This window comes from Rhyacophila brunnea, unplaced genomic scaffold (assembly GCF_057557595.1).
Source record: "Rhyacophila brunnea isolate RB1 unplaced genomic scaffold, BYU_Rbru_1.0 scaffold_16, whole genome shotgun sequence".
NCBI classification, from domain to species: Eukaryota; Metazoa; Arthropoda; class Insecta; order Trichoptera; family Rhyacophilidae; genus Rhyacophila; species Rhyacophila brunnea.
Window position 1 is genome coordinate 21,186,424 of NW_028232816.1, and position 25,739 is coordinate 21,212,162.

A 25,739-nucleotide genomic window follows, 5' to 3' on the forward strand; every position below is an offset into this window, starting at 1 on the left:
ATTCAACATAAAGTTGAGCAACAAAAATCGACACGTGGGAACGTGGTAATAGGATGGGAATCCAGTACATTTTTTGATCGCTTTTCTTTATAGATAGATTCTTTTCAAACTACAGAACTACCAAACTGATTTCGCAATACAGCGCAACACTGTTAACTGTCCACAACTAGAGTTGGGTATTTCCCAATTCTCGGGAAATCTCGAGATATCGGGAAATTTAAAAAAAAAACTGTAAAAATCATAAAATCAGTGTAAAAACAGACGAATTCCAAAAAACGTTTTCTTAATTGTGTTAAATGCCCCGATCAGTCTTTGAACGTTTTGTGTTTTCTGTACACTTTTTTCATATAGACAATCGTTTTTTCAATTAATATTTGATAATAAAGAAATCCCGAAATGTTAAAAATTTCAATTCTCGAGATTCGGGATGGAAAATCTCGAAAATTTCTCGAGAATTCCCGAAACCCAACTCTATCCACTACATGTTTACTGTCCAATCAGTCATTTGAAAATTTGGGATAATATGATATTTCATTTATAAATTTAAACACTGAGAAATAATTCGCCTGTCTGGCGATTTTGTAATGTTTAATACGTGAATGAGATCAATTAAATTATCTGGAACATTGTCGTAGAACCTTTAGGACCTTTAGGTAGACTATTGGTGTATTTTTCATTACAAAATACGCACTGTATTCGGAGTATAACGGATGTGCGACTATTTTAACAAAAATAAATACCTACTAAATTATTATAATTAATTATAACAGGTAAAATACAATTTATAGTGTACGCTGGAAGGCTATGGATGTGGAAAATGGCTGATATACATCTGGTTGTGAACATTTATGTTCCCACATTGATAACTCAATTATGATTATCAAAATGTTAGGTTTCAATCCTTGAACACCATAGATATATAAAAATCGTGCCATGGTCACTGTCAATAATGGGACTATACACTAAAAGCTATAGTAAATATTATAGATTTACATTCGTCATTCACATAATATACCTAGGTTTTAAAAAATTGATCAATCAAATTGAGAATAATTGATAACAAGTACATACATCTTAATTATTAGTAATAGAATAAATTTGGTAAAACATAAAACCAGTTACAATTGAATAAAGAAGACGGCAAAAAATTGTAAACCCAAAAATAAAAGCAAACACAGAAACAAATTAATAGATATATATTAGGTATATAAAAAGTACTTGTTCCTGAGCTTTTCAATTATTTATTTTTGCACTCAGGTACCTACATGTAAAGTCACAGTGATTCACTCATAAATATTTTACCTTCAAAATCCAAACAAAAGAAAAACAGAATTAGCCGTCACCAGAGTGCTAGTCAGTGATGCCAACCGTACTATAATTATAGTACAATACTATAATTTTAATTCCGCAAAAAATGTAAAATACTATAGTTTTACGCCAAATAAACCAAAATAAAATACTATAATTTTAAAGGATTCAAGACGAAAAATGTTCCTGCACTATATATTTTTCAGAAATACTATAATTTTTATGCTTTTGTACTATAATCAGCATAGAAAAAGATGGCAACACTGGTGCTAGTCAAACATTGTGTACGACCAATAGCCAGTTTAAACCTACGAAAAAATAACTAATACTGACTTTGTGCATGACACATTGATAACATAATGGTGTCGTTAGATGACAAAAGTAGAAATACATTTAATAAAAATTATACTGCATTTGTAATTAAATATTTTTTTTTGTAAAAAACTATCATCTTGTCGCCACGTCGGACAATAATTCTTTTGCTATTCGTCGTCTTGATCGTCAACGAAGTCTTCAATGTTCGGTGGAGGCTGGTGAGGTATAATGACCCCGACGTTGGCGACATTAATGGCTGACAGTCCGCATCCGAACTTGGCGCTGGTCTTCGGGGAATGCCCCTTCATGATGCCCCAGCAGAAACCGGCAGCAAAGAAATCGCCAGCACCTGAAGGAAGTCATCATTACATTATTATGACACGCAGCTACATATCATTGCCAATATATTCCCATAACGCACGTTACTGGCGGATTCAGGGACGTGGAGGCTGATCGAACTGACTGATTTTGAGGCCTCCATGATAATTTAACTATAAATAATTATTATTGAGAATGGCAGTGATGAGTTTAACAGAATAATATTAGTGGTTTATATTTTGTGTACATGTGTTTGAATGGTTATCGGTGGCGTGCGGTGACCTTTTCTTGTAGGGATTCTGTCAGGGAAAATATAAATTACCATTGAAGTGGTATGGTGCGTAGTATTGCAGACTGCTAGTTCAGTAATATTCTAAAATATTGACTGGCAATTGCAGTAAGGTAAAATGTACAATACAATTGCACAAAAAATATATCATATTATTACATACTTAGTATTTTACCTGCCGGGGATTCTCTGCACGGCACTGGTGGTTGTGCAACGAGCTGCTTGGTTTTAGTTGTAGAGATTTTGTTAATATGCTTGGGTTATGGTATTTCTATTGTAAATTTGTGAGAAATAACCACCTTATAAGATTGGTTTGAACTATTTCGAGGTCCCTTTTTAACTATTCTGACGAATCGATTGCGTCATTTGCGTCAAAGAAAATCGCCACTGAGGCACGTAATGCAAATTGAACGTAGCTATGCAGAATGTAGCCAGTCCACAATAATTTCGAGTTGAGATAATGGCACTTTAGCAACAACATGATATTAAAAATGTAAAATTTAAAATTGTAAATAGTATTTTATTTCAAGAATAATTTTTTTGCGGCTTGGCTACTTTCAGCAGAACGTAGATAAAACCTTCTCGCATCTGATCTATATCATAGGTATCTCATTTTTTTTTATTTTTTGTGGATTGGCTACTTTCTGCATAACTATGTCCAATTTTTCCTTCTGCGATAAACCGGTAATTTATTTGTGAGTTGTGTTACAAAGATTTTTTACAATTTAAATTTGGAACCTTTTTTACGAAATGAGCGCCTATTGAATTAACCAATCAATTTAACAAAAACAGGAAGGTAATTAAATAACGGCAAAGTGTCTTGGCTTGTGACGAGCAGTGATAAGTGTTTAGATCGCATGTCGTGGTTACTTGTTCAGCGTTGCTTGCTAATAAAGAATGTGCGAAAAGGCAGAACTTTCGCCTGAGCGGGTTTCGTAACGAACGTGAAACCAGACGTCGGACAAACTGCGCTCCAAAATCGACGCATAAATGCATATTCAATTGATAATAATTCAACTCACGTCGTATGCTGTAATAGGGTTGGTCTTCTTTAATGGTTACATTGAAAATAATTACAAGATAAAAAGAACTTTTTATATACAACGTTTTTAAATTTTCTGTTGAATCATACAAACTTTACTTGACACGATCAAAAAAAATTTTACTTGATAGAAATAATACTGAGATGTCACTTTGACATGTCATATTGATTTATTATGTATATTCATGTATATATTAATAATTTAGTTGCTAGAACCCCCCCCTAGCAACCAATAATGGTGTCGAAATAACTTGTCATACAAAACAGAATTAACTGAAAATGAATTCAATTCTACTTAAAGATGGCTAAAAGTATTTAAAAAATGCATTGGAATCGTGTTCTGATATATTCTAAAAGTTTCAAATGTCTAGCTCGTCGGGAAGTTAGTTAAAAATCGATTGCAAGATTTTTACCGGACAAATAAGAATACGAGCTAAGAAAAACGTTGTAAAATGGCTGTCTCCGGTTATTTGTACCGATAGGAAATTAGGAAAATGAATTAAAACTATCAAACCGATTCACAAAGGCATAAAAGTGTTTAGGCCAAATATATTGAAACAACCTTCTTATAATATACTGATTGAGTCTAAATGTATAAAATAGAAGCAAAAAACTGACTCGTGGTCTACTGATTAAGTTAGCTACAAGTGACTTCGAATTTGCAGAGAATTTCACACTACTACTATGAGATTTATTTGCCAATTTTCAGGATGTATAAAAAGACAAATCCTACACGATGAGTAGATAAGCAACTATTTTATTTGAAAAACCATTTAAAATTTGTATAAAACCGTTTATAACTGCACTCGACTAAGTAATCACAATGAAAATAAAAAACGGCCGCCATTGCTTGTGTAAGAAAATCGGAATAGCAAGTGAGCGATCTTAATATTTGCGGAGGTTACCAACTTAATTATGATTCATGTGCTTGCAAAATAATTTCAAATGTCATAACAATAATTACGTATATTCTCCATTTCTAGTCCAAATTCTTTGGTTCAGACCAAAGATGTTGAAAACTCCCAATATCTATCTATAAAGATTGAACCTAAATGTATGAAATTAAACCAAAAAAAAGGACCCATGGTCAACTGATTTAGTTAGCTACAAGTCAATCTCTCAAATTTTCCAACATGGGTGCATTCAAACATAATAATACTACAATCTAAATTCTAAAGATTTAGTAAAGAGGTGGGTCTTTTTCTTATTATGCCATCCCCTAGCGGAGGTCGGCCACCATCGGGGTGATCTTAGCTCTGTCATCTGCTACCCGGAACAGTTCAGTGAAATTGCACTCGTATCAATCACGGAGGTTCTTTGCGGCATTGTCCTGTACCACGCCTACCATTGATCTTTCCTTGGATGACACGTTGGGGTCTGGGGAATGCTGTACTTTTTTCCTCTCATACTGCGGTCGAGGTGCTGTAGTTTTTCTGGTTTTGATACTACGCAGACCTTCTCGGTCCTTTCCCATTTCGATTGAAAACTTCAACATTTTATCACACGGTCAGTCCAAGGAATTTTGACGATGCGTCTATACAGCCACATCTCGAAAGCTTCAAATCGTCTTCAAAGAGGTGGGTTTTTGGTGGAAATTAAATTAGATTCATTGAACCAGATTTTGTTTTAAAATATCTTTGAACTTTATACATGGTAAATATACTATTTTTTTAAGTGCAGATAGTTTTGCCAATTAAAATATGAATTCGCCTATGCCACTAACTAAAATTGAATATTTCAAATGTCAAAATAACATTATTTGTTTGTTGCATAGCAACTGGGAAATATGATATACTGACATTAGCTTCAGCTGTCTTTCTTGTGAACCAAAGAAGGCTCTATCTTCTATATACAACATCTTTGGTTCAAACCCAATGGAATTTTCATCGATCGGCACAATATGGCAGACACGATTATTCGTACAAATTATAAAAAATATGCGGCATTTATGTTACAACGTTTATTTTAATATAAGTAACAATATTAGAAAACTCTCTACATAGTAGCGATAGGTACTTAAAACCGCTAGAGATGATATTATGTGAATAATTTGTTAAATATTCAATATAAAATAGGTAGAAACATATATATTTTAATGATGTAAATCGTGTTGCATTGTTTTTAGTTAGAAACGAAATAAAAACGTGTGACAATAACACTATAAAGTGCGTAGGTACTACTATGTTTCTGAAATTGATACACAAGACATTGTTTTTTGTGTGTGATTTAAATTTTAATGCTGATGGTACACATTGATGAAAAAGTTGACAATCGCTGCTCTGGAGAGATGGAAATTGAATAGTACCTACCTACCTGCTTTATTATATTTCAAAAATAAACAATGTAATACAATAATACAAGAAAATATCAGCAATATACTATATGCTATACTCAGCAATTGAACCTTTCACGTGGCTATGCAAATAATGTTGAACACCTACATTATTTAGTCGTTTCTAGACGACGCGGATGAAGTATTTATAACCAGAAACAATAATTAATGTTATCCGCCATGTTTTTATTATTTGATCGAAAGTTTAAATAATGTTTTTCGTCGATCAACTGCCATCCCTGATATTCTAATTAATACATGCATAACAGCCAAAACTGAAATAATAACATGCATTCATATATTGTTATTAATTAATATACAACAAAAAATGATAATAATATACATACGGCATTCGTAACCGGGAAATAATGTTTCTGCAACATTTCATTGTTTGAAACTTGCAACACGATATTATTAAATTTATTATTTTCATCACAATTTGTGTAGCGTTGTGTTGCGGTTTTTTAAGGATGAATTAAACCGGTTGACCACAAAACCGGGATCAAAATGTTACAGTTAGTAAGTAACAAATATTTCTATTAGATTCTGCCTAGATAAAAAGGTAAAAAAAACAATACCCCTTCCTTCAGAGTTTAGACACTAACTGTTTTCAGCGTATATTGCTTAACAATTAACCGCAATTGTGTTTATGTTCTTACAATATTATTATTTACCTATATATTAATTTTATTGCATGCTCATTACTATTGGATTACGTTGAATGTAAATGGCATTTGTGGGCGCCATTTTCCGATATGATGTCGGACAACAAAATAAACTCAAAGTTTACAGAAAATTTACCACCGCTAAATGGTAGTAGACGGGGAAAAAATATATGAAAATTTCCGGATGTTACGTTTCATGTTTGCTATTCGGGAATAGATAAAAAGGAAAATCAACTAGTTTATTAAAAAAACCCGGTGTGTGTACTTATGTACGTGCGTTAGAAGTTATACTTCTTTGGCGTAACAAAACAAAAACAAAACTTGTGATAGACTAGATTTTGACTAGCCCTTAATTATCTTGTTAAATTACACACTCAAGAAAAATGACCACTTATTGGAACGCCGTTGGTTTATTTCTATACACTTTAACTTATACTACTAAATTATATAATGGTTTCTCGTTGTTTTTATTTTTAAAGTACCAAATGTCAATCTGACGTTTAATCGTTTGTTTACGTAAGGAATTGCAAATGGCCGACAATAATAAATTCGCTACCTAGGCAACGGAACAATTCTAAACTATAATATTATACTGTATAATCGTCACGATTGCAGTATCATACTGTGGCGAACAATCGGTGGTTCGAATCCAATCGAGTGCGTTTTTTTTCGTGTGAAAAAATAAATTCTGTGTTACATGTCATACGCCAAAAATACACTCTGATCTAATTTCCCAAACGCGCCAAAAGAAGTATAACTTCAAAAATTAAAAGAGACAAACAGTCCGTATTATCGAAGTGGTAAAACAAACGTACACTCACAATGATTATCAATTTACTTTAATATCTATCGTAGAGACCAGGAAATAGTTTTTTTCGTTAAACCTTCACAATCACAAGTGAATTACCATATGTTTAATTACTTAAGCGAACTTAAACCACCACTGGATTAGAATAATAATTTTATCAACTAACCTGTAGTGTCCACGACCTGCTCTGGGAGTAATTCTGGAACATTAATCCACTGCTTGCGAGTATCCAATGTTCCATAGACAATCAATATACGTTTGGCACCATCAGTTACCACCAATATCTTTCCAATTCGTTCTCTGTCGTGTGTAAACTTTTGTTTACGCTCGTTTTCGTTTTCTTCTGAATTTGAAAATTCAGAATTATCGGAAGCTTTGTTAGAATTTCTCCATTTTGTATGCAAAAAAACAGCACACTCTTCTGCGTTGCCAATATTGTAGCAAATATCCCCAAGCTTGGCGTATTCTTTAGCGTTACCGAACAAAACATCGGCGTGCTCAGCCATAAATTTAGATTCGTCCGTCAAAGTTTCAATCACGTAAGGCGCTCCTAAGTTGTAAGCCAAAATCTTGCCCCTTTTCTTCTGAACATCTTCAACGATGTACTGGCAGACTGGAAAGCGATTCTGGAGGAAGAATCCTTCAACGAAAACCATCGATGCTTGGTTAAGGAGTTCTTGGTCTTCGGGAGATGAGGTGAGTAAATCAACGGAGAAGTATGCTGCGGCTCCAATATTGGCCACTAGAGAGCGATGGTCATCTTGGTAAAGACAAACGCATCTTCCAGAAGGCAGCGTTGGGTGCATCTGTAATCTGAATTATTGAGGGTGCAAGATGACATTCGTGTATTGGAATAATACAATATAACGAAGTGAATCAAAGATTTTCCCGAAATATTTTAATTAAGTACTTATAAAGCCAGACATCGCAGCATTTTTGGGGGATATGTTTCACAACTAAATCTATCAACATTGTTTTTACTGCACATATACTGGTTGTGGATAACTATATGTTACTTCTTAGAAATAAAAATAAGGGACAATAATATGATCTTGTCTTCAAAAAAATACCCAATATCACCAAGCAGATTAGTTTGGTTTTACAGAATGAAGAGGCTTGTGGAGGGATCGGAGTTCTCAGTTATATACGATCTTGGGAAGAGCGACAAAGGATGCAGATGAAGCTGATAGACACCGAATATACTGCCTGTGAATTATCAATGCCTAAAGCTAAGAACCTGTCCCGGAGACTTTTGTAATAGTCTTATGACCTAGCAAGGCATGGATATATTTCTTAAAAGTAAAAATGTTAGATACAATTTGCCATATCAAAACGTTCTTAGCGTTGATATGCATCTCTAACACGAGGCTATGTATTTATTGCAATTAATGGCTTGACCGTCATTAAGTCATACACCAAAATCTTCTTCAAAGTCTTGATCTATGGCGACTGGCTTTTGAATTTATATCTTATCTTATTAATCAAGTATGTGAGTACGTGTGGGATAGCAGCAATTGGTACCTATGTTACTGATATTCTGAATATTTATCGTTCAATTGCCTGACACACGACGATGATTGGTACGGAGAAAGGATACCTCAAATTGGATGAAACCATAACGTATGACAATGATTTAGAATTTCTTAAGACGATACATCAGTGAAACAGCAAATAATTTTCAACTATAGGCGCGACGAAATTTTGGACTCGCTGGCAATCTGAGAGAGAACGTCGAGGTGTGAATACGTCAATTCGTTTCGTGATGGCGACGGGGGTATTAATTCTTAAATCGTGTAAAGATGACTAAAACGTTACCCATTTACTTGAAAAAGAAAACATGTCAATGAATATATTACTATTGTTACTAATAGAACAATAAACAGAACATTAAATGGACGCATGTTGGATTTATATGACAAATTATATTTCATTCGTCATTTGCACCCGCGACCCGCAATCCGCGCATCGCCTAGTCACGATCTTTTTAGACCATGCCTCTTCTGAGGTACCTATAGCCTTAATGAATAGTTTAAATCAAAGATGGAGCCTAAATAAATGAAAGAGAAAGTGACAAGACCACTAAGACTAGTGATAAAACTAAATTCATTAAATTTGTAGCAAAGTTCATACTTTCATCGCCTACATCTGTCAAAAACCACCGACGTCCAATTTCATAATTTATTAAATGTGTGTGTCCCAACATACATTTGTAAATAACGTAGCATAACGAACGAGGTGCGCACTTAAAAGTTTTGCCAGGAGAGTGTCCCAGAAAGAACTTCACAAGACCCTGAATAACCATAATTATTTAGAATCTCATTTAGATGAACAGTCCCAAATAATCGCATATAGCATAATGTAAGTAGTGACGAAATGTCAATGAAACAAAATTCGTTATCTGAAAGCAACAGTGAGATAAAGTGAAAAAAGGCGATTTTCAGATTAATATGCCAATCGATTGCTGAAAGCTATGCCTACTTACATACTGATGATTTTTTTTTTTTTTATTGTAATACCCCATTTAGAAGGAAAATGCCAATTTTGCATTTTATTAAAATTGTTCTGTTACTTCAAAGCAACAGTGAAATAACTGAGATAACCCACTATTAATAACATATAATATTATGTTAATTGTACAAAAAACTCATACCATTATTATCTATTATAAACCGCAAAAAAAACCAAAATAAACAAATAGTTAAATATTTCAGACAATTAATAATTTTATTCAACGAATAATTCACAATATTTAAGAATATATCATTCTGATTATTGAACATATATAATTTAGAAAAACACTTTCTGAGAGAATATACTATAACCAATAGAAAAAATCTTTTTTGAAAAAAAGTAAGCCAACCCGACGGGGAATCGAACTCCGTATCTCCCAGGTTTACGCCCTGATCCGTGCATTACCACTATGCTACGAGGTGACATACTAATTGCGACAAATTTTAACTATTGGTCAATTTTAATACCTACTCATCAGTGCTCTTTAAAATCAAGCTACTTTGGCAATCGATTTTTGTTTCTTAAATCAAAGTACTCAACTAAAGTCAACTATTTACTTATTACTTTGATTACTAACCGACGTCGTGGAATTTCTCCAATATTTTTTAGATGTAACTACTTGCACTTGCTAATAATTTATAATTAACTATTTCTTTTATTCAACGAATAATTCACTAGCAAGTGCAAGTCATTCATACAGTCAAGAATAATTTATTAACCAGTGCAAGTAGTTACATCTAAAAAATATTGGAGAAATTCCACGACGTCGGTTAGGTTAGTTAGTTAGTTAAGTAACGATGTGGTCACCATTTTCAACACGTCAACGTATAGAATATCATTTTCTATTATGGCTACTAATTTGACCACACTAAAAACGTTGAAGAATCGCCTTCAAGTGTTATAACACAAATTGTTTATAAGATTGCTTCCAGACTAATTCACAATATTTAATTTTTAAAGGAGTTCTAGAGAGAAAATTAGAAGTGATAGTCTCAAAGACGCTTTGTGATTCCAATCTCTTCGGCGAAGACAGCTGCATCTGCCGTGACAAAATAAATACCCCTTGACCCCCCTCCCGTTAAAAAATAATATGCACAGTTTATAAAGTCTGCGCTCAGAAGAGTGGAACTGACTGTTGCGAGTTCTGTCTTGTCCAGTGCAGCGCGGCAAAAGGGGCAAGCTGCAATTCAAAGAATGTTCTAAATTAGCTATTAACCAACTGGCCAAAACAGTCTAAATAGAAAATATACAATTTTGAAATTTGGAATCATATCAGAAACAATCCTTTTCGAGTGACTGTTATCTTGAAAATAAATGCAGACTTGAAGCCAAATCAATTTTTGCTATTGACACATTTGTTATTCGTGCTCAAAATGACTAACGACAAAGCATTGAATGTGTTATATATTATATAAATAATTGAGGTAGGTGCAGGCAACCCTCGTTCATCGCGACCCGAGCGAGTACGAATTCGCAATATCGCGATCGATTTTTAATATTTTTTATCCTACACTTATTTTGACATGTGCCACGTGTCAGAAGTCGTCATAATGAATGGAATCACGCGCGTTTGATCAGACTATTTGTGTCAGTTATCGACAAATATATACTAAGTGCAAACGTAGGGTAAATAATGTAGATTACTTATAAGTTATATTACTTTAATGTGTCCCGTTTAATTTATTAAAAAAGCATTTTTGTAAGTACTATAAATTGTTTTGTTTTTCAAATCCCCCGTTGATTTCAAAATTTTGCGACCCGTCCAAAATGTAATCCCCCCCCCCCCCGGTCAACCAGGGTTTACCTATACCTACCTAATTATTAAAAAATACTAGCTTTGATTGCAAATTTTAATTTTAACGTCTTTGGACTTACTAATAATTTGTTTCATTAAATTATTTAAGAATGTGACATCCACTATTGAACATACTTTATTTGAAAAACCTCCTAAACATAGGTACTTATTAGAAAACATTCTAGAAAAAATGACCGGAATGTTTTTTTTTAATAACCACTTGTGTCACACAAAAGGACAGTAAGTTATCTTATAATAAAAAAACGGTACTGTTCGGTTATCAGGAATACAGCGGAAAACGCATTTTGAAAATACCCGATATACTGGATTATTTGTTAGTTTGGGTTAGTTTAGGTTAATCTAACAAATAATCCAGTTTTCCGGCTATTTTCAAAATGTGTTTTCCGCTGTATTCCTGATAACCGAACAGTACCAAAAAACCCTTTGTCGTCTAGATATAGAATGCAAGCAGGTAACAATTCAATTGAAATATTAATAAGTATTTAAAATTATTCCAGTTCATGGATTTCGATTTCGTATGGGATATATTCTGTCTACATCGAAAGACAAATTAAATGCTGTTCGCAAACTAAATATCGTTATATATAATAAAATTATGCATGTTATATTATTATCAACAGGTTCGCGCGAACCGGCGCAAATGGGGACATCACTGGCGAAGCGGGATGTTGTGGGGCAGGTGTTTTTTCGGAAGAGCGCGCACGAGCAACTTTTTAACCTTACCTACTTATTTAACATTGCCGGACTTCCCCTTGGAAAAAACAGGTGAACCAGCAATCCACAAAATCTCAGATTAATATATTTATTATTCTTTGAGGTTGAAATACTACTACGCTCTCACAGGCACGTGCCAACAACAGTAGACATCTACCTGTTAAGTGGTCGCTTATCGGTTATTAAAGATTAAATAGGTTTCAGTTGATTAACAAAAATGTCAGTTTTTTTTACTAAAGAACGTTGTTTGGATACCCCATATATAATGTTTGAGGCTTTCACGGTTGTTTTTTTATCGTAGTATATTCTTGGGTTTCCACCGTGTCTCCTTCTTCCTTCTTTACTCGACGTTTCGGGCTCGTTGCAGAGGCCATTATCAAGAGATGATATGTTTTATGATGAAAATGTAGGTATGTGAATATTAGATTTTGCTGATAGGGCCGGAAGCCATGACGTTTTTAACCGTAATCCATCATCCCAATTGCAACGAGCCCGAAACGTCGAGTAAAGAAGGAAGAAGGAGACACGGTGGAAACCCAAGAATATACTACGATGGATACCCCATGTTTGGACTATGGGACCGACCCCAATTTTTATTAAAATGTATTGTCGCCGTATTTGCACGTGTTTACAGAATTTCAAGTCTTGGGGTATACGGGAAATGAGATTTTACCATATATTTTTATAATATATTATCTGTACCCATCAATCATTTTTTTATATTTATCATAACGTATTTAGTTAGTACCTACCAAATTACAAAATCTTATAATAATGCTAGATAATGGGTATGGAAAATGAAAGACGTATAGGTAAATCAGTAAACAGTGGCACCCATGGCTCATTATTATAGTCAGCCCGTGACACGAAACTGTAAAATTCAATGTTAGTGGTAGCAGCACTCGATAATTTTACGAAAATATTACCATTTAATTTTATGTGTATTTTCCAAAAAAATGTTTTCATTTTTGTTGTATAGCCTATCTAGCGCAAACTGTCAAATTAATTTTTCCACTAGACGGAGCGATAATTTTGGGGACTTTATGAACCGGAACGGCGATCCGGTCCATTACGAGCCCTGAGTGCTAGTTATTGCTCATAGGTACTTAGAATGCAATAACATCTTAAACTGTTTGTAAAAAATGATGATTATTGTACCTATATTGAATTTTTATTAAATAATTTTAAAGAAATACACAATCGAAAATCTTCATTTATTGCGTACCACATTGCATTCGAAAATTCGAAAAAATAATTAGCACTACCATTGTAATTCGGAATTCAGTGCTACTGCCTGAATGTGGTCGGCGTCTTGCGGGTGTACATATTGTAATAGTTTGCTGCAATGCCTGTCTCAATGCTAGCAAACAATACCACTACAACTGCACGCCTCTTAACATGCCCATGGGGTCACTGTATACTGATTTACCTATAGCATGAGCGAACTGCTATGATTATACAGTTTTAATATGTCATGTAAGTTTGTAAGTACCTACCTTTGTAATAAAATAAGTCATTCATTTTTTTGTCTTTATGCTTTATACCTTTTCAGCCGAAAATGTTAATACTGCTAAGCACAATTTCACACGCTAATGTTATAAAGACTCTATGGAACATTGACATAATATAATTATAGATATATGTACAGGGCCGCATTAAGTGAATTTGGGGCCCCAAGTACGAGCTTAACCCCCCCTCCCCTTCCATTTCACCCGCGCCAAAAATAAGAACGCCTATATTTTTATGGTGAGTATTATCTTATCATTTTACTCTCTTTATGAATTCAATGTAAGAGATTTTTTTTTAGAATTATTAATAACCATGTCCTTCCTTTTTCGTACAAGGTGGTTGTTAGTAATTTTGAACAATCACAAACACCCAGGCTTTGAGAAAAACACCTAAATATTGTGTCCTCAACGGGAATCGAACCCAGAACTCTCGGACGGAAAGCCAGCGCCTTCCCACTGCACCACAAGATGGATATTAGAGATTTTCTAGTGAAAATTTAAATGCAATATCATTTTTTTTTATATTATCTACTGCCTACTCTTATTTTCAAAAACATAGTAGGCACGGCACATACGTAATTAAAACTCAGACGAGCTTCGTTAAATTTAAAACAAAAAAGTATTTTATCATTAGTCTCGCCTGGGTCCCTACGAAACCCGGACTCTTAACAATTGCCCGGTTTGCTTCGACCACAATTCGACCCTGTATATGTACTTATATAATATATATACCGACCAGCAGATTTCTGGTGATATATTATTTTTTGGATAGATGTGGTGAAAATTACAGGTATAGTGTACCTATAATAGTATATTACTATTATGACTTTGGGCCAGTCGTATGTGCCTATGTGTTCAGTGTTCGACTCCTTTAATCTTCATGAAAATGTCAAATGTTTAACCGGGACATTCGTCGACTACATTTCGATATAGTTCATCGTAAGGGGAAAAGGCGAAAATAAGAAAATAACATGTTCGATAATATCTGGCGAATAAAAAACGACCTTTTGCGATAGGTAAGTTTGCGGCGTGATCAGGGCTTGAAATGGACCGGAGCGCCGTTCCTGTTCGTCAAATCGGTAAAATTATCGCTCCGTCTCGTGGAAAAAATAATTTGACCGTCTGAGCTAGATAGGCCATATATTAAAAAATCGAATACACTTATTTTTATAAAGTACGCATAAAATTTGATAATTATGTAAATATCTTAAGAAAACTGTCGAGCGCTCCGGTTCGCAAACATTTCCATTTCGAGCGCTGGGCGTCATACAGCGAGGGAGGGTATCTTCTCATCTGGGTTCTATCAAAATACGATTAAGGCGTAAAACCCACTTAACGCAGCAAGTGGGGCTCTCGCGCAAAATTTCACAAGTGGCGCGTAAATCAACGAAAATACAACGTAATCAAATACGCCAGCGCACACTGGATTTGACGACGCATTATGCCCGCCTGCCCCATGAATCATCGTTTTTTGGCTTCTTGGCGATACGAATTAAGGTGACGCATCAGTGAAACGCCAAATAATTTTCAACTGTAGGCGCGACGAAATTTTGGACTCGCTGCCATTCAGTGAGAGAATGTCGAGCCAGAAATACGTCACTTTGCTGCGTGATGGCGACGGGTCAATTAATTCTAAAATCGTGTAAAGATGACTAAAAACGTTACCCATTTACTTTAAAAAGAAAACATGTCAATGAATATATTATTATTGTTACTAATAGAACAATAAACAGAACATAAAATGGACGTATGTTGGATTTATATGACAAATAATATTTCGTTTGACAGGCGTCATTTGCACCCGCGACCCGCAATCCGCGCATCGCCTAGCAACGATCTTTTTAGACCGTGCCTCAACTAATGCATGGCCTTAACGAAAATACAACGTAGTCCATTTATTGAAAACGGCGAGCAAAATCAAGCTCCTCGAAGCGTCGTCGATGCGACGGGCGAGAAGCCATTATTTAAGAACAGCGAACTCTTTGTTTAGTTATTGCGTGTCCGATTTTAATTACAAGCCCCGAGAAATTTAATAATATTTTTATTGCATTGTTATGAGAGACGCTGATAATAATAATTATTTTGTGCTGCTTGAGCCCCTTATTACATAGGTGAAGGGTAATGCGCGGGTGGGAGGGGGCCTACTCAGTAGTGAGCGCACCGAGCGCTTTCTTGGTGGGCTTTATGCCTAAGAATTCTCCAGTACAAGCCACTTACACCTAGAGTCATTGGAAGCACTAACTAGAACACTCCCAGTGCAATTCTGAGGCGCGCTCCTCGTTCGTTACGGAAACGTCACGAAATGGAGGGTGTGGGCGGAAAGCTGGTGGAGCTGGAGCTGTGTTACTTTTAAAATCCTGACTCATTATTTTACGATCAAAACTATCTTTCAGCTTGTAATCAACATTATTTTTTTAAACTCAGTGGAAAACGAGTTGCGCTGACAAAAGTCGTGTCCCAATGACTGGACAAGTTAAGCATGTTTTTTTTATTCTCAATCAATCGTATATACAAGCGGCTGCAATGTCTTGCCGTTCTCCTTCTCTCTCCTGAAACTCCTGATAGGGGCTGGGCGACTGGCAAGCAATGGAAAAATGTGTTAAAATACCACCATATTTTGGAGACCTTTATTGTGGTGAGTCGTTTGGAGCTAATGTCTTGGTTTACTTTTTAAATCACCCGCGCAGCTCGCAGTCGCAAGATAAGTATCGCTGCCTTGTCTCTAAAAATCATTATTAACTACTTACTACACTAATAATTGTAGTTAATAATGATTTTTAGAGCGGAATTATTTCGCTATTGGGTTGGGAGTCTGTAGTTATAAGACAGCTGATGTAGATGTCGCCTGTTATCAGCGTTCTTATAATGTGAGCAGAAAGGCCCTAAATCTAAAGAAATAAGAAACACAGAAACAAGTTAGACAGAAATAGGCATAAATCGCTTAAATTACACAAGTTCCTATCCGTGAATAAAGATGGCGTCACTGGAAGTGATAAAAAATGCTTAGCAGCAATAAAATTTACCCACGCACATCGAAAAATAATACAATGGCGACCTACTTACTTACTTATTTTGATTTTCTTCAAAAGCCATGCCTAGCGATTTTACCAAAACAGACTTGAAACAGAATTAATAAAAAAAATGGATTCATAAAAGAAAGATTTAACCTGTACCTACCTATTGGGCATTACAATTGTTTAGCAAGATGATACCTAGACTAAAATAATAATTGCCAACGCATTATAATTAATGGAAAATATTACCATGTCGCTAATTACACATTAATTTTGGGTGTTTGGATAAAACTTTTTTTGACAGAACTGTATGTAAGTAGTAGTTAGTACCTGATTGTCAATTTTACTATGAGCTATTAAAGAATAATAATTAATCCCAGAATTTATTTTGCTACTGTTAACTAGAGAATATGATTTCTCGGAGTTTTTCGTTTCTCGAGATCAAGAATATTTTTTTCTCAAGAATTCAAGATTGGTTTGTTAATTTCTTTAGATCTCGAGAAATAGGTACATATTTTTATTCTTTTTCGACTCATCCGACCCAATCTTTTTACCAAAACTAGCGAATTTAGAAGATTCCATTTCAGATTAAATTCGGAAGTAAGAATTTCTCGAATTCTCATTAATGGTTTCTCGAGAAATGAGAAATCTTCAAATTTATGGTAAAAAATGAGAGTCGATGATTATCTTCTCAATCACAGCCTCTACTGTTTACCTAAACCTATGCAGAGTTAGATGAATTTATCAATATTCAGATTATTTTAACTGGTGAGTATTGTTGAAGAAATCATGATTTTTTGAAGTAAGCAAATTTGATAACTAAATGCAAAAATTAAATTCTCATTATTAATTTATTATTTTCTAACGCCCATCGCCCATGTCACCATGAAAATAAATCATACTGCATACGTACTGGCAGAAAATTAATAAAAATACAAATTATGTATGTAGTTGACCACTTTTCTTTACTTAGCTAACGAAATAACTAAACATACTTACCCACATTTTCGTGCCTGAATAAGATCTTATTTAAATGCGACCTCCCACTATCCGTAAAACGAAGTTAAAGTTTAAACAATGTGGTCTTCCAGTACTAATCTACAAGTCCGAAACATGGACCTTTAATTCAAAAGATGTCTATAAACTACGTATATGGAGTGATGCATGTCAGGCATAACGAACAGGGATTGAAAAAAATCAAAAGCATGTCACAACGCAAAGCTAGGGACCGCGCATAGTAGACAGCAACTTCCAGCAGTGGTGGATCGAGAGCGGCTAACATGACAATATGGAAGTTGTTTCCAACTGCCGTAATTTCAATCTGCATTCAATCGAAGCATCCTGTTTGGAATAACTAAATAAATGTTCTTAGGTAAAAGTGGGACACGGAAGATAATGAATAATTGACACCTCTCAAATAAGTTCGATAAAGCAAACAGACTAGTTAGTTATAGTTAATACAAAAGTATGCTTATATGCAGTCACCTTCTACTCGTATATATTGTATTAGCTTGGCTAACGTGACAACATGCGACAAAGATGTAATCCTAATATCTGTATTTCTCAAATAAGTTGAAGAAACCCTACTGCCAGATGGAGCCTTCTTTGTTTTCTTTAGCAGTCGTTAATTAAAACAGTCTCAGTTTGACACAAGTGCCACTTTTCTATGCAAGCTCAACGAAGTGGTCCTCTATCGCTTCACAATATGAAAATTATTAACCAGAGGTCCTTTTTTGATTCACCCTTGTCCCTCATATTTAGACCCCAGACCCCATCTCCAGGTTTTCTTTTAACATATTTGGTATTTATTGAATTTACCTGCGTGGTGCCAATCTGGCACTATGTAATTGTAATGCCTAGTCCAGATCAGGAAATCTATGTTATGTGAACCATGTTTTCATATTTGTCTAGAATACTAAAAAACATGGATATTTGTATTAGAAATCTGAACATTTTAAATGTTCGCAAACACATTATACAACTTTCGAAGATTTTATTAACGAAAAATGGATGTTAGCCACTTGCTCAACTTATTAAGTCCAACACACACACTGAAAAACAATATGTGAATTTGTCAGACCCAGGTTCGAACCCGGGACCCACGACACTATAAGCCGACGCGTAACCGCTCGACTATCAATTTATATTTAGGTACATATATGTATATTATTTTTTCGCGCACATGCTATAATACTGATCTGGACAAGGCATAATAACAGCATCCGTACAAAATAATGTAGTCTCATTATAATGTATAACCGGCCTTAGTATTATAACACTATTTTTTAGTCAATAGTTGTATTCACGAGTTCTAGTTATACTAAAAGTACAATATTAAACCATCTAAAACTAGACAAAATGTATCTTTTAAATTAATAGTGTAGTTTGTATTATATAACTAGAAATCTGTAAACAAATTATTTATAGTAAAACTAAAAAATATTTACAATCGCTAAAAAAATACCATCAATATGAAATCAATTGTGATTTTTTTTACTTTGACTTGGTATTTAAATAAGGCAGCTAGGTATTAAGTGTATTTTCATGCGAGCAATTTTTGATCTACGATTCCAATGAATAACGTTATTTCAGAATTAATATAAGTAAAAATAAATCAATGTTATTTTTTTGTTATCGAATTTGTGTAGTCGAGTAAGTGTAGCAAACGTGGTTTTTGTATTTTGTACTTATTTCGAGGGAACAGTTTGTATGTCAAGGGAACCAAAAAATAGTCATAAAAGGCAGCATAGATTTCTGTTCGGCAACTTTTTTTATTCATAGGTCGAAAATACAAAAAAATACAAAAAGAAAACAATATCATTGTGTATTTTAAATGTGTTGTGTTTAAGAACAACAGCCATTCGAATAAACAGTATCAAATGGCATATATTTTTCTCTTCATATAGGAACTTTATATATTATCATTTCAACGATTGTAACCGAATGTTATGTAATTGCGATTCTAAAAGTAAGCCAAAAGCGAAACAGTTTTCCTAAACAACTCTCAATTACCGCTGCATATTATAATATATTGGGTTTTTTCATGTTTTCAGATAAATATCGTTTTAATATTACAAGTCGACATAAATATTTTTGTCGGTTTTTATTCACGTGCTGTTTCTGTGACAATGCATCAATATTACATTAAATTGTATACCGGACAAAACTATTTTATTCCAAATTTAAAACTACGTCTGAGACGGTACAGTTGTCCAGAAAATTATCAATTTTAACTTTTATAATTTTATAACAAGATTGTGACAGAAATGAATATGTAATTGATTTATATTATTAAATGTAGAGATTTGGTTTATAACGGACCATTGCCGTCGCATTTTTAGAAATATTGGTTCAGTAACAATTATGGTAAAAAATTAAACAACGACAATTTCGAAAACTCATCGATTTTTTGTTATATTATGGTTTATAATCTATGAATGATTTAGAAACATTACACACAATGTGAGGGTGTATCGTGACATTTAATTTCGACGGAAATATTTCGCGAATCGCTTACTTTCATAATCGGATTACAATATATTTCACAGGCAAGGCACTGATAAGTTTCCCAGACACCAAAAACATCAGTTTTTTCTCATCCGCAACAACGCTCGATAGAAATCGTACTTCTACGAGCGTCTGCGAACGCGAGGTTGACAACACAACAAATCGACGACATACCACCGCTTAGCTTACGCTAGTAGATGCTAGAAGAACAACGTACACGTACACGCAAGGAAAGAATGATTAAAAACAATATGCACCGCTAGATGGCAAGCCGAGAGGCATTGAAAATGCTCCCATTTCGGAAAATCAAGAACAAGTAGGCAACTAGCTTCCAAAGCATACAATAATTATTGTACAATAATAATAATAAAACTGGTCTATGTAATCATTAAAGCAATCCAAATTTAAATCGATTACGTTCAAGGCAACCTCGATTATTTTTATGTGGCAATACTGTCACTGTACTAAACTGTCAAGACTCAAGAATGATAAATAATTATCCAATTTTAAAATAAGAACATGAAGAAATATATTTTTGCAATCAAAGACAATATAAATTTATATCTATTAAATAATAGATAATAATTTTATATCAGCAATATTATTATTGTGAGATAGGAAGTTATATTATTAGTTGAGTGCTGTAAATTGTTATTCAATTCTTTCAGTGCATATAATTTTTGTCGGTTTTCCAATAAATAAATTTACTTTTCCAATAAAATAATACTGACTGCATGGAAATCACTTTAATTTCTAATATAAATGTAAATGCGTGACCAATTTTGATAACATAATATAAATAGTTTAAATCTAAACGTAATAAATAACATTTTATTTTTTATTATGAATACTGGAAATTCTGGCAGGCTGCCAAGTGTTTTTAAATTATGAAAAAAAATAAGAATGGCATGACAATGAATATTATTTACAGCCAGAATGATTTATATTATAGGAGAAGAAAATTCTTTCCAATACCTAAAACGTGAAACATTTTTTTTGCCTTATAAAGGAAGCTATTTTGTATTAATTAGGTACTTATGCATTTCAAACAAATAATTATTACTAATAATCAATAGTTAATTTTCTTAATGATTATTATTTTTTTTACTATACAATTAATATTTTCACAAAGATAACTAAATATGTCAGAAATTTTAAGTGTCACATAAATATAACATTAGTATTATTAAGATTTGTTAAATTTTGTTACATAATTTGTTACTCCAAGCTGCAATTAATATTGCACCACACATTGAAAATTAGATATTTGAGATATCATCATGGCAGCGCTGTACAGTTACATCATAATTTCAAGTAACAATTCAATAAATATGTAGTCGGCTAGCATAATATGTGAAAATGCAGATATGGTACAGGAACAGACAGGTGTGAATGAAACGTAATAATAAATAAATAAATTGACATATATGCATATGGCAGCAATCGTCGATTTGCAGCGCAACCAATAAAAACAAGTCGGGATGAATATCCATCCAGACAGCGTTATATAAAATAAAATGCCTCAGGAAAAGCTCTCAATCAACTCTCACTAGATAAAACATTACAACCATTTGAAAAAACATGGAAATGTATCTTCTTCGGAAAGGTGACGGACGTTTATAAAACAATCAGCTGATCGGTTAAAACAATACCTAAAGTATTATACAAAACTTGATGATAAATAAATAATCAATATAGTAATAATTAAATATCTAATAAATACCTAACGCGATAATATTTACACTTAGCTGTTTTTCCCTGCAGCCTGGCGGAGGCCGCACGGAGCCGATATATTATTATTTATATCAATTTATCATTATAATACAAAACGACCCCCTTTTAGTAATCAGTATAAATAGATAACCGAGGATTATCTTTGAATAATTCATAATAATTTATACTTTCATAGCAAGACTCTTCAATTTCTCCATAGAGTGCGCTGGCAACGCCACCCCTTGCGGGGATATTATACATTATTTTATTTGTCAATAATACAAGCGGCTGACCCCCGCTGAATAATTACTTCAGCTCTCCGATAAACATTTCATTAACTGACACTGATATTGTGATAAGTATATAGATAATTTAGATATAATATGCATGGAGCTAATATAGATAATAATTGATTAATAATATTATTTAATTTTGAAGGCTTCCAACTGTGCCTTGCAATAATATTGTATTTCTACTAAAAAATATTTCAAACTGTGACTGCCCGATAATGATAATCTTTTAAGTAAAGATAGAGTGAATATGCGGTACATTACATAGGTACCTACTTAGTTTCATACAGAAAACTGTATAAATATATAATTCGCAGCCGTTTGTGAATTGTAATGTTGAGGAATTTTTCCAGGATCAGAAACGGTTATAAATGATCTGAATATATCCACCATCAGGGCCATCAGAGTAAGCGAGACCCCATGTCCAAAGGTCAAGTTTAACAATATATTATAATATTTGGTATTATAATTTAAAGCTTTTTGCATATAATTCCGCATCAACGGAAACTGTCCTTCCTACGAGTGTCCGAGAGAACCTTTCAAGTCTATAAAGAGATGCGGTCGAGACCTACTTCTTCACATGAGGCTCGGAGACAATAGGGTTGACAACCGATATCTATTTCAGTATCGATCCCTACATCTTCATATTATGAGACGATTATTTATTCGAGGAATATCTCCATATAACATTTAAAATTACAGTCAAATTTTAAAAACAGTCTCATTCAAGTGTTCTGTCAATCCTTGGGAGTCCGGCGAGGACATTGTCACAGACACGCACTCGGGCACGCTCACTCGCTAACACACGTACCGTGCACTGCCACTTTTCAGTCACTATCCACACAAGTCATGCAGTCATATTTACCGCGGCATCACGCCAATGTCTCGCAGAAGTCGTTCGGAAAGGGGTTCACCGGCGCCCCCGAATAAGACGGCTCGCGACCCCACGAACGCCAGAGCCAGGCCGCTGTTGCCTGCCGCTCCGCCCGACCGCCACTCGCCACCCCTGCAAAAGTTTCCCATTTTACATCACAGTACTCCACACGCCGGCCATATCACTCCGCCTTCCCCGTGACGATAGATCACCGGAAGGTGTACAGTATTCTAGCGACACTGACATTACTCCCGGACTTTTCCGAAAATAATGATCACTTCTCTGTCGATCACGGTTCACTATCTCGAGCCGTTCCATTCACTTGACTTTCGTTGGCCGTCGCCCTGGAGGCGGTCGGCGATCCTGTCGAGACGTCGCCGTCAGCCGGCGAACGCCAGAAATTGACACAGCGGGCCACGCGGAGGGCGGTCGGCGACTAGGTGGGCAGCAGCCGCGGCGGAGTGCGCCCCGAGACCGCCGAAGGGCGGACGCCGTCTTCGCAGGGCCCCGACTCGTCCTTACCCCTTCGCCTCGCGCGCACCCACGCTCCGAAACACACCAACACCGCCAGGAAGGCGGCCACCGTCGCCCCTCCGGCGATGGACGCCGTCTCCAACATGAGCCGCCCTCTGGACAGCAGGTAAGAACCGTCGAGGTCCTTGTACTCGCACCGCTGACCCACGAAGCCGTCCTTGCACTCGCAGTTGTAGAGCGGGCTGTCTTGGATAATTATCGTGAAGCACTTGGCGTCGTTGAGGCAGTAGAACTCCAGGTAGGGCGGCGCACACTTGTAGGTGGGGAAGGTGACGTTAGCCCTGGCGGTGGGCGGGGGCGCCGAGGGCGCCGCGGCGCCCGGGCGGGACGGCCTCGAAGGCCTCTTGGAGATGGAGCTGGAGCAGCCCTCCGCGGGCCCCACCGCCGGCGTCGACAGCATCACGGCGACGGCGACGACGGCAGCGGCTAGCGATCGCATTTTTCTTCGGGGCGGCTCTCTCCGCCTGGCCCTCGCGTCTGGTTGCCGTCGGTCCTCCTTCCGGCCTGGATCATCTCGGACCGAAGAAGGAGGGCATCTCGCCTCTCTCCTCGGAGGCGGCCCGTCCTTCGAAACGTCCGCGCGACCTGAAACTACGTCCCGTGCGTGTCCGCTCGACTCAGCTGAATAACGGGCTCGCGAGAACGAACGCGATCGCACATTCTATTCAATCACATATTTCACTCGAAAAATCGATCAATCCGAAAACGTAAATGGTGCACTTCTAATATTCCCTATCGTGGGAAACCGAGCAGAACTGCGTTCTCGCCCGGACGAATTTACACAAAATGGTGCTCGACGTTGTTACTCGGTATGTACGGCACAAGTTTGTCTATGAGCATGAGCTATACCGCAGGAGAGGGCGTTCTGCTACATCCGCCATCTGCCGACGGAGAATGAATGGCATCGAATAAGAAAGTGTAGGTAGGTAACGGTGTAGCGCTCGGAGCGTCTCTGTGTGGGTGCCGCCTCGCGCACGTACACCACCACGCGCCTCGTATACGTATACGTCGACAGTTTCACGGCTGCGTAACGAGAGCGCGCCCTTATCGACGCAACTAAATAAACACTACATTTGAAAATAAGCACCACGTAAATACGTACAGTTAATTATTGCAATATTGAATGTTTATCACTTGATCATGTCAATATATGAAGAACTTTACGTAACAAAATCACTATGTTATTTTCTTCAAATTGCGTGAACATACACATTAATATTTCATCACACACACGTCACAATAATAGCTAGTGATAATGTAGGTTTAAAAACTTTGAAACTGGTATTCTTTCATCGAAATAAATATATTTTGCATTCTTTACAAAATATCTTTTTAACTACCTTTGAGAAATATCCTGCAGCAATGCATTCATTCTATCTGGTGCAAGCTCTAATTGGCCGTCTTCTTCCAATCCATATTTGTTTAATAAAGTTGTATCCTTTATTTTTACTGATATATCCATCAACGGGTTGCCGAAAGCGACGAACAACGGTTGTATCGTCGATCTAGAAGAAATATTTTGTGAAAACTTTATTAACTGAACCAAATTTGAAAACACGGATTTAGAAGAAATTCGGCTCTTATCAAAATAAACTTCAAAATGATATCAACATCAATAACTGACCAATATACTTTCAATAATAATTATTACCTTGTTTGAGTTGACGTCATGATACCTGGTTAACGTATCGTTTCAAATATTAAATCGGGTTTTATCTGAAAATACCAGTATTTAATAATGTATAAGAATGAATATTATGCGGTTATTATTAATTAATAAAAATATGACAATTGACAGCAATTTTACCTTGACTGACAACCGTGATTACAACGGAAATTTTGGCGCTTGCGCAATAAAGACAATAAATCCTTAAACTCGTATTAACGTCATGTGCAATTTATTATTACAACTAACTGCAAAAATCTTTTTAGGTAAGAACTTTTTTATAAATATTAAATATTGTTTATATTATTATAAGTTATATTTAGTATACCTAGTAAGTTACACAACATCAATTCTTTTATGAATTATTATTTTCATATAATACATTTTCATATTTCAATAATAACGGTTTTAGTTGAATATGTACCAAAAATAACGTTAATTATTATTTTTAGGTTTTATAGCAGAGGTATGTCCAGATTCAATCTTGCAGTAATAAAATCAAATATTTCCTAGAG

The 25,739-nt window shown here is 35.3% G+C and overlaps 2 protein-coding genes across 5 annotated transcripts; both read right to left on the minus strand.

Moving 5' to 3' along the window:
* Window positions 1-1,223: 1,223 nt before the first annotated feature.
* On the minus strand, window positions 1,224-25,402 carry LOC147074509 (uncharacterized). Of its 4 annotated transcripts, XM_085943585.1 has the most exons (6): window positions 25,366-25,402; window positions 25,210-25,274; window positions 24,899-25,063; window positions 23,016-23,156; window positions 7,244-7,890; window positions 1,664-1,972 (listed from the first exon to the last, which is right to left on the minus strand). In XM_085943585.1, the coding sequence occupies exons 2-6, from the start codon at window positions 25,227-25,229 to the stop codon at window positions 1,791-1,793; spliced, it is 1,155 nt and encodes a 384-aa protein (XP_085799711.1). In that variant the 5' UTR covers window positions 25,230-25,274; window positions 25,366-25,402; the 3' UTR covers window positions 1,664-1,790. The 4 variants fall into 4 exon arrangements, with proteins under 4 accessions (XP_085799712.1, XP_085799711.1, XP_085799714.1 ...); XM_085943586.1 differs by having other exon boundaries at window positions 1,224-1,972; window positions 25,210-25,387; XM_085943588.1 differs by lacking the exon at window positions 23,016-23,156 and having other exon boundaries at window positions 25,366-25,390.
* On the minus strand, window positions 23,319-24,700 carry LOC147074510 (uncharacterized). Its single transcript, XM_085943903.1, has 3 exons — window positions 24,693-24,700; window positions 24,490-24,601; window positions 23,319-24,219 (listed from the first exon to the last, which is right to left on the minus strand). The coding sequence occupies exons 1-3, from the start codon at window positions 24,698-24,700 to the stop codon at window positions 23,461-23,463; spliced, it is 879 nt and encodes a 292-aa protein (XP_085800029.1). The 3' UTR covers window positions 23,319-23,460.
* Window positions 25,403-25,739: the final 337 nt, after the last annotated feature.

What these genes read in the sequence shown, in the direction of transcription:
- LOC147074510 (XM_085943903.1), bottom strand. An exon ending in GACGCTCCGAGCGCTACACC is followed by an intron (nt 24,220 to 24,489) that starts GTTACCTACCTA and finishes GTGATTGAATAG; the next exon opens with AATGTGCGATCGCGTTCGTT.
- LOC147074509 (XM_085943586.1), bottom strand. Translation starts at nt 25,229, where the DNA reads ATGACGTCAACTCAAACAAG. An exon ending in GACATTGGCGTGATGCCGCG is followed by an intron (nt 7,891 to 23,015) that starts GTAAATATGACT and finishes TCAATAATTCAG; the next exon opens with ATTACAGATGCACCCAACGC. An exon ending in GCAGGTCGTGGACACTACAG is followed by an intron (nt 1,973 to 7,243) that starts GTTAGTTGATAA and finishes GACTTCCTTCAG; the next exon opens with GTGCTGGCGATTTCTTTGCT.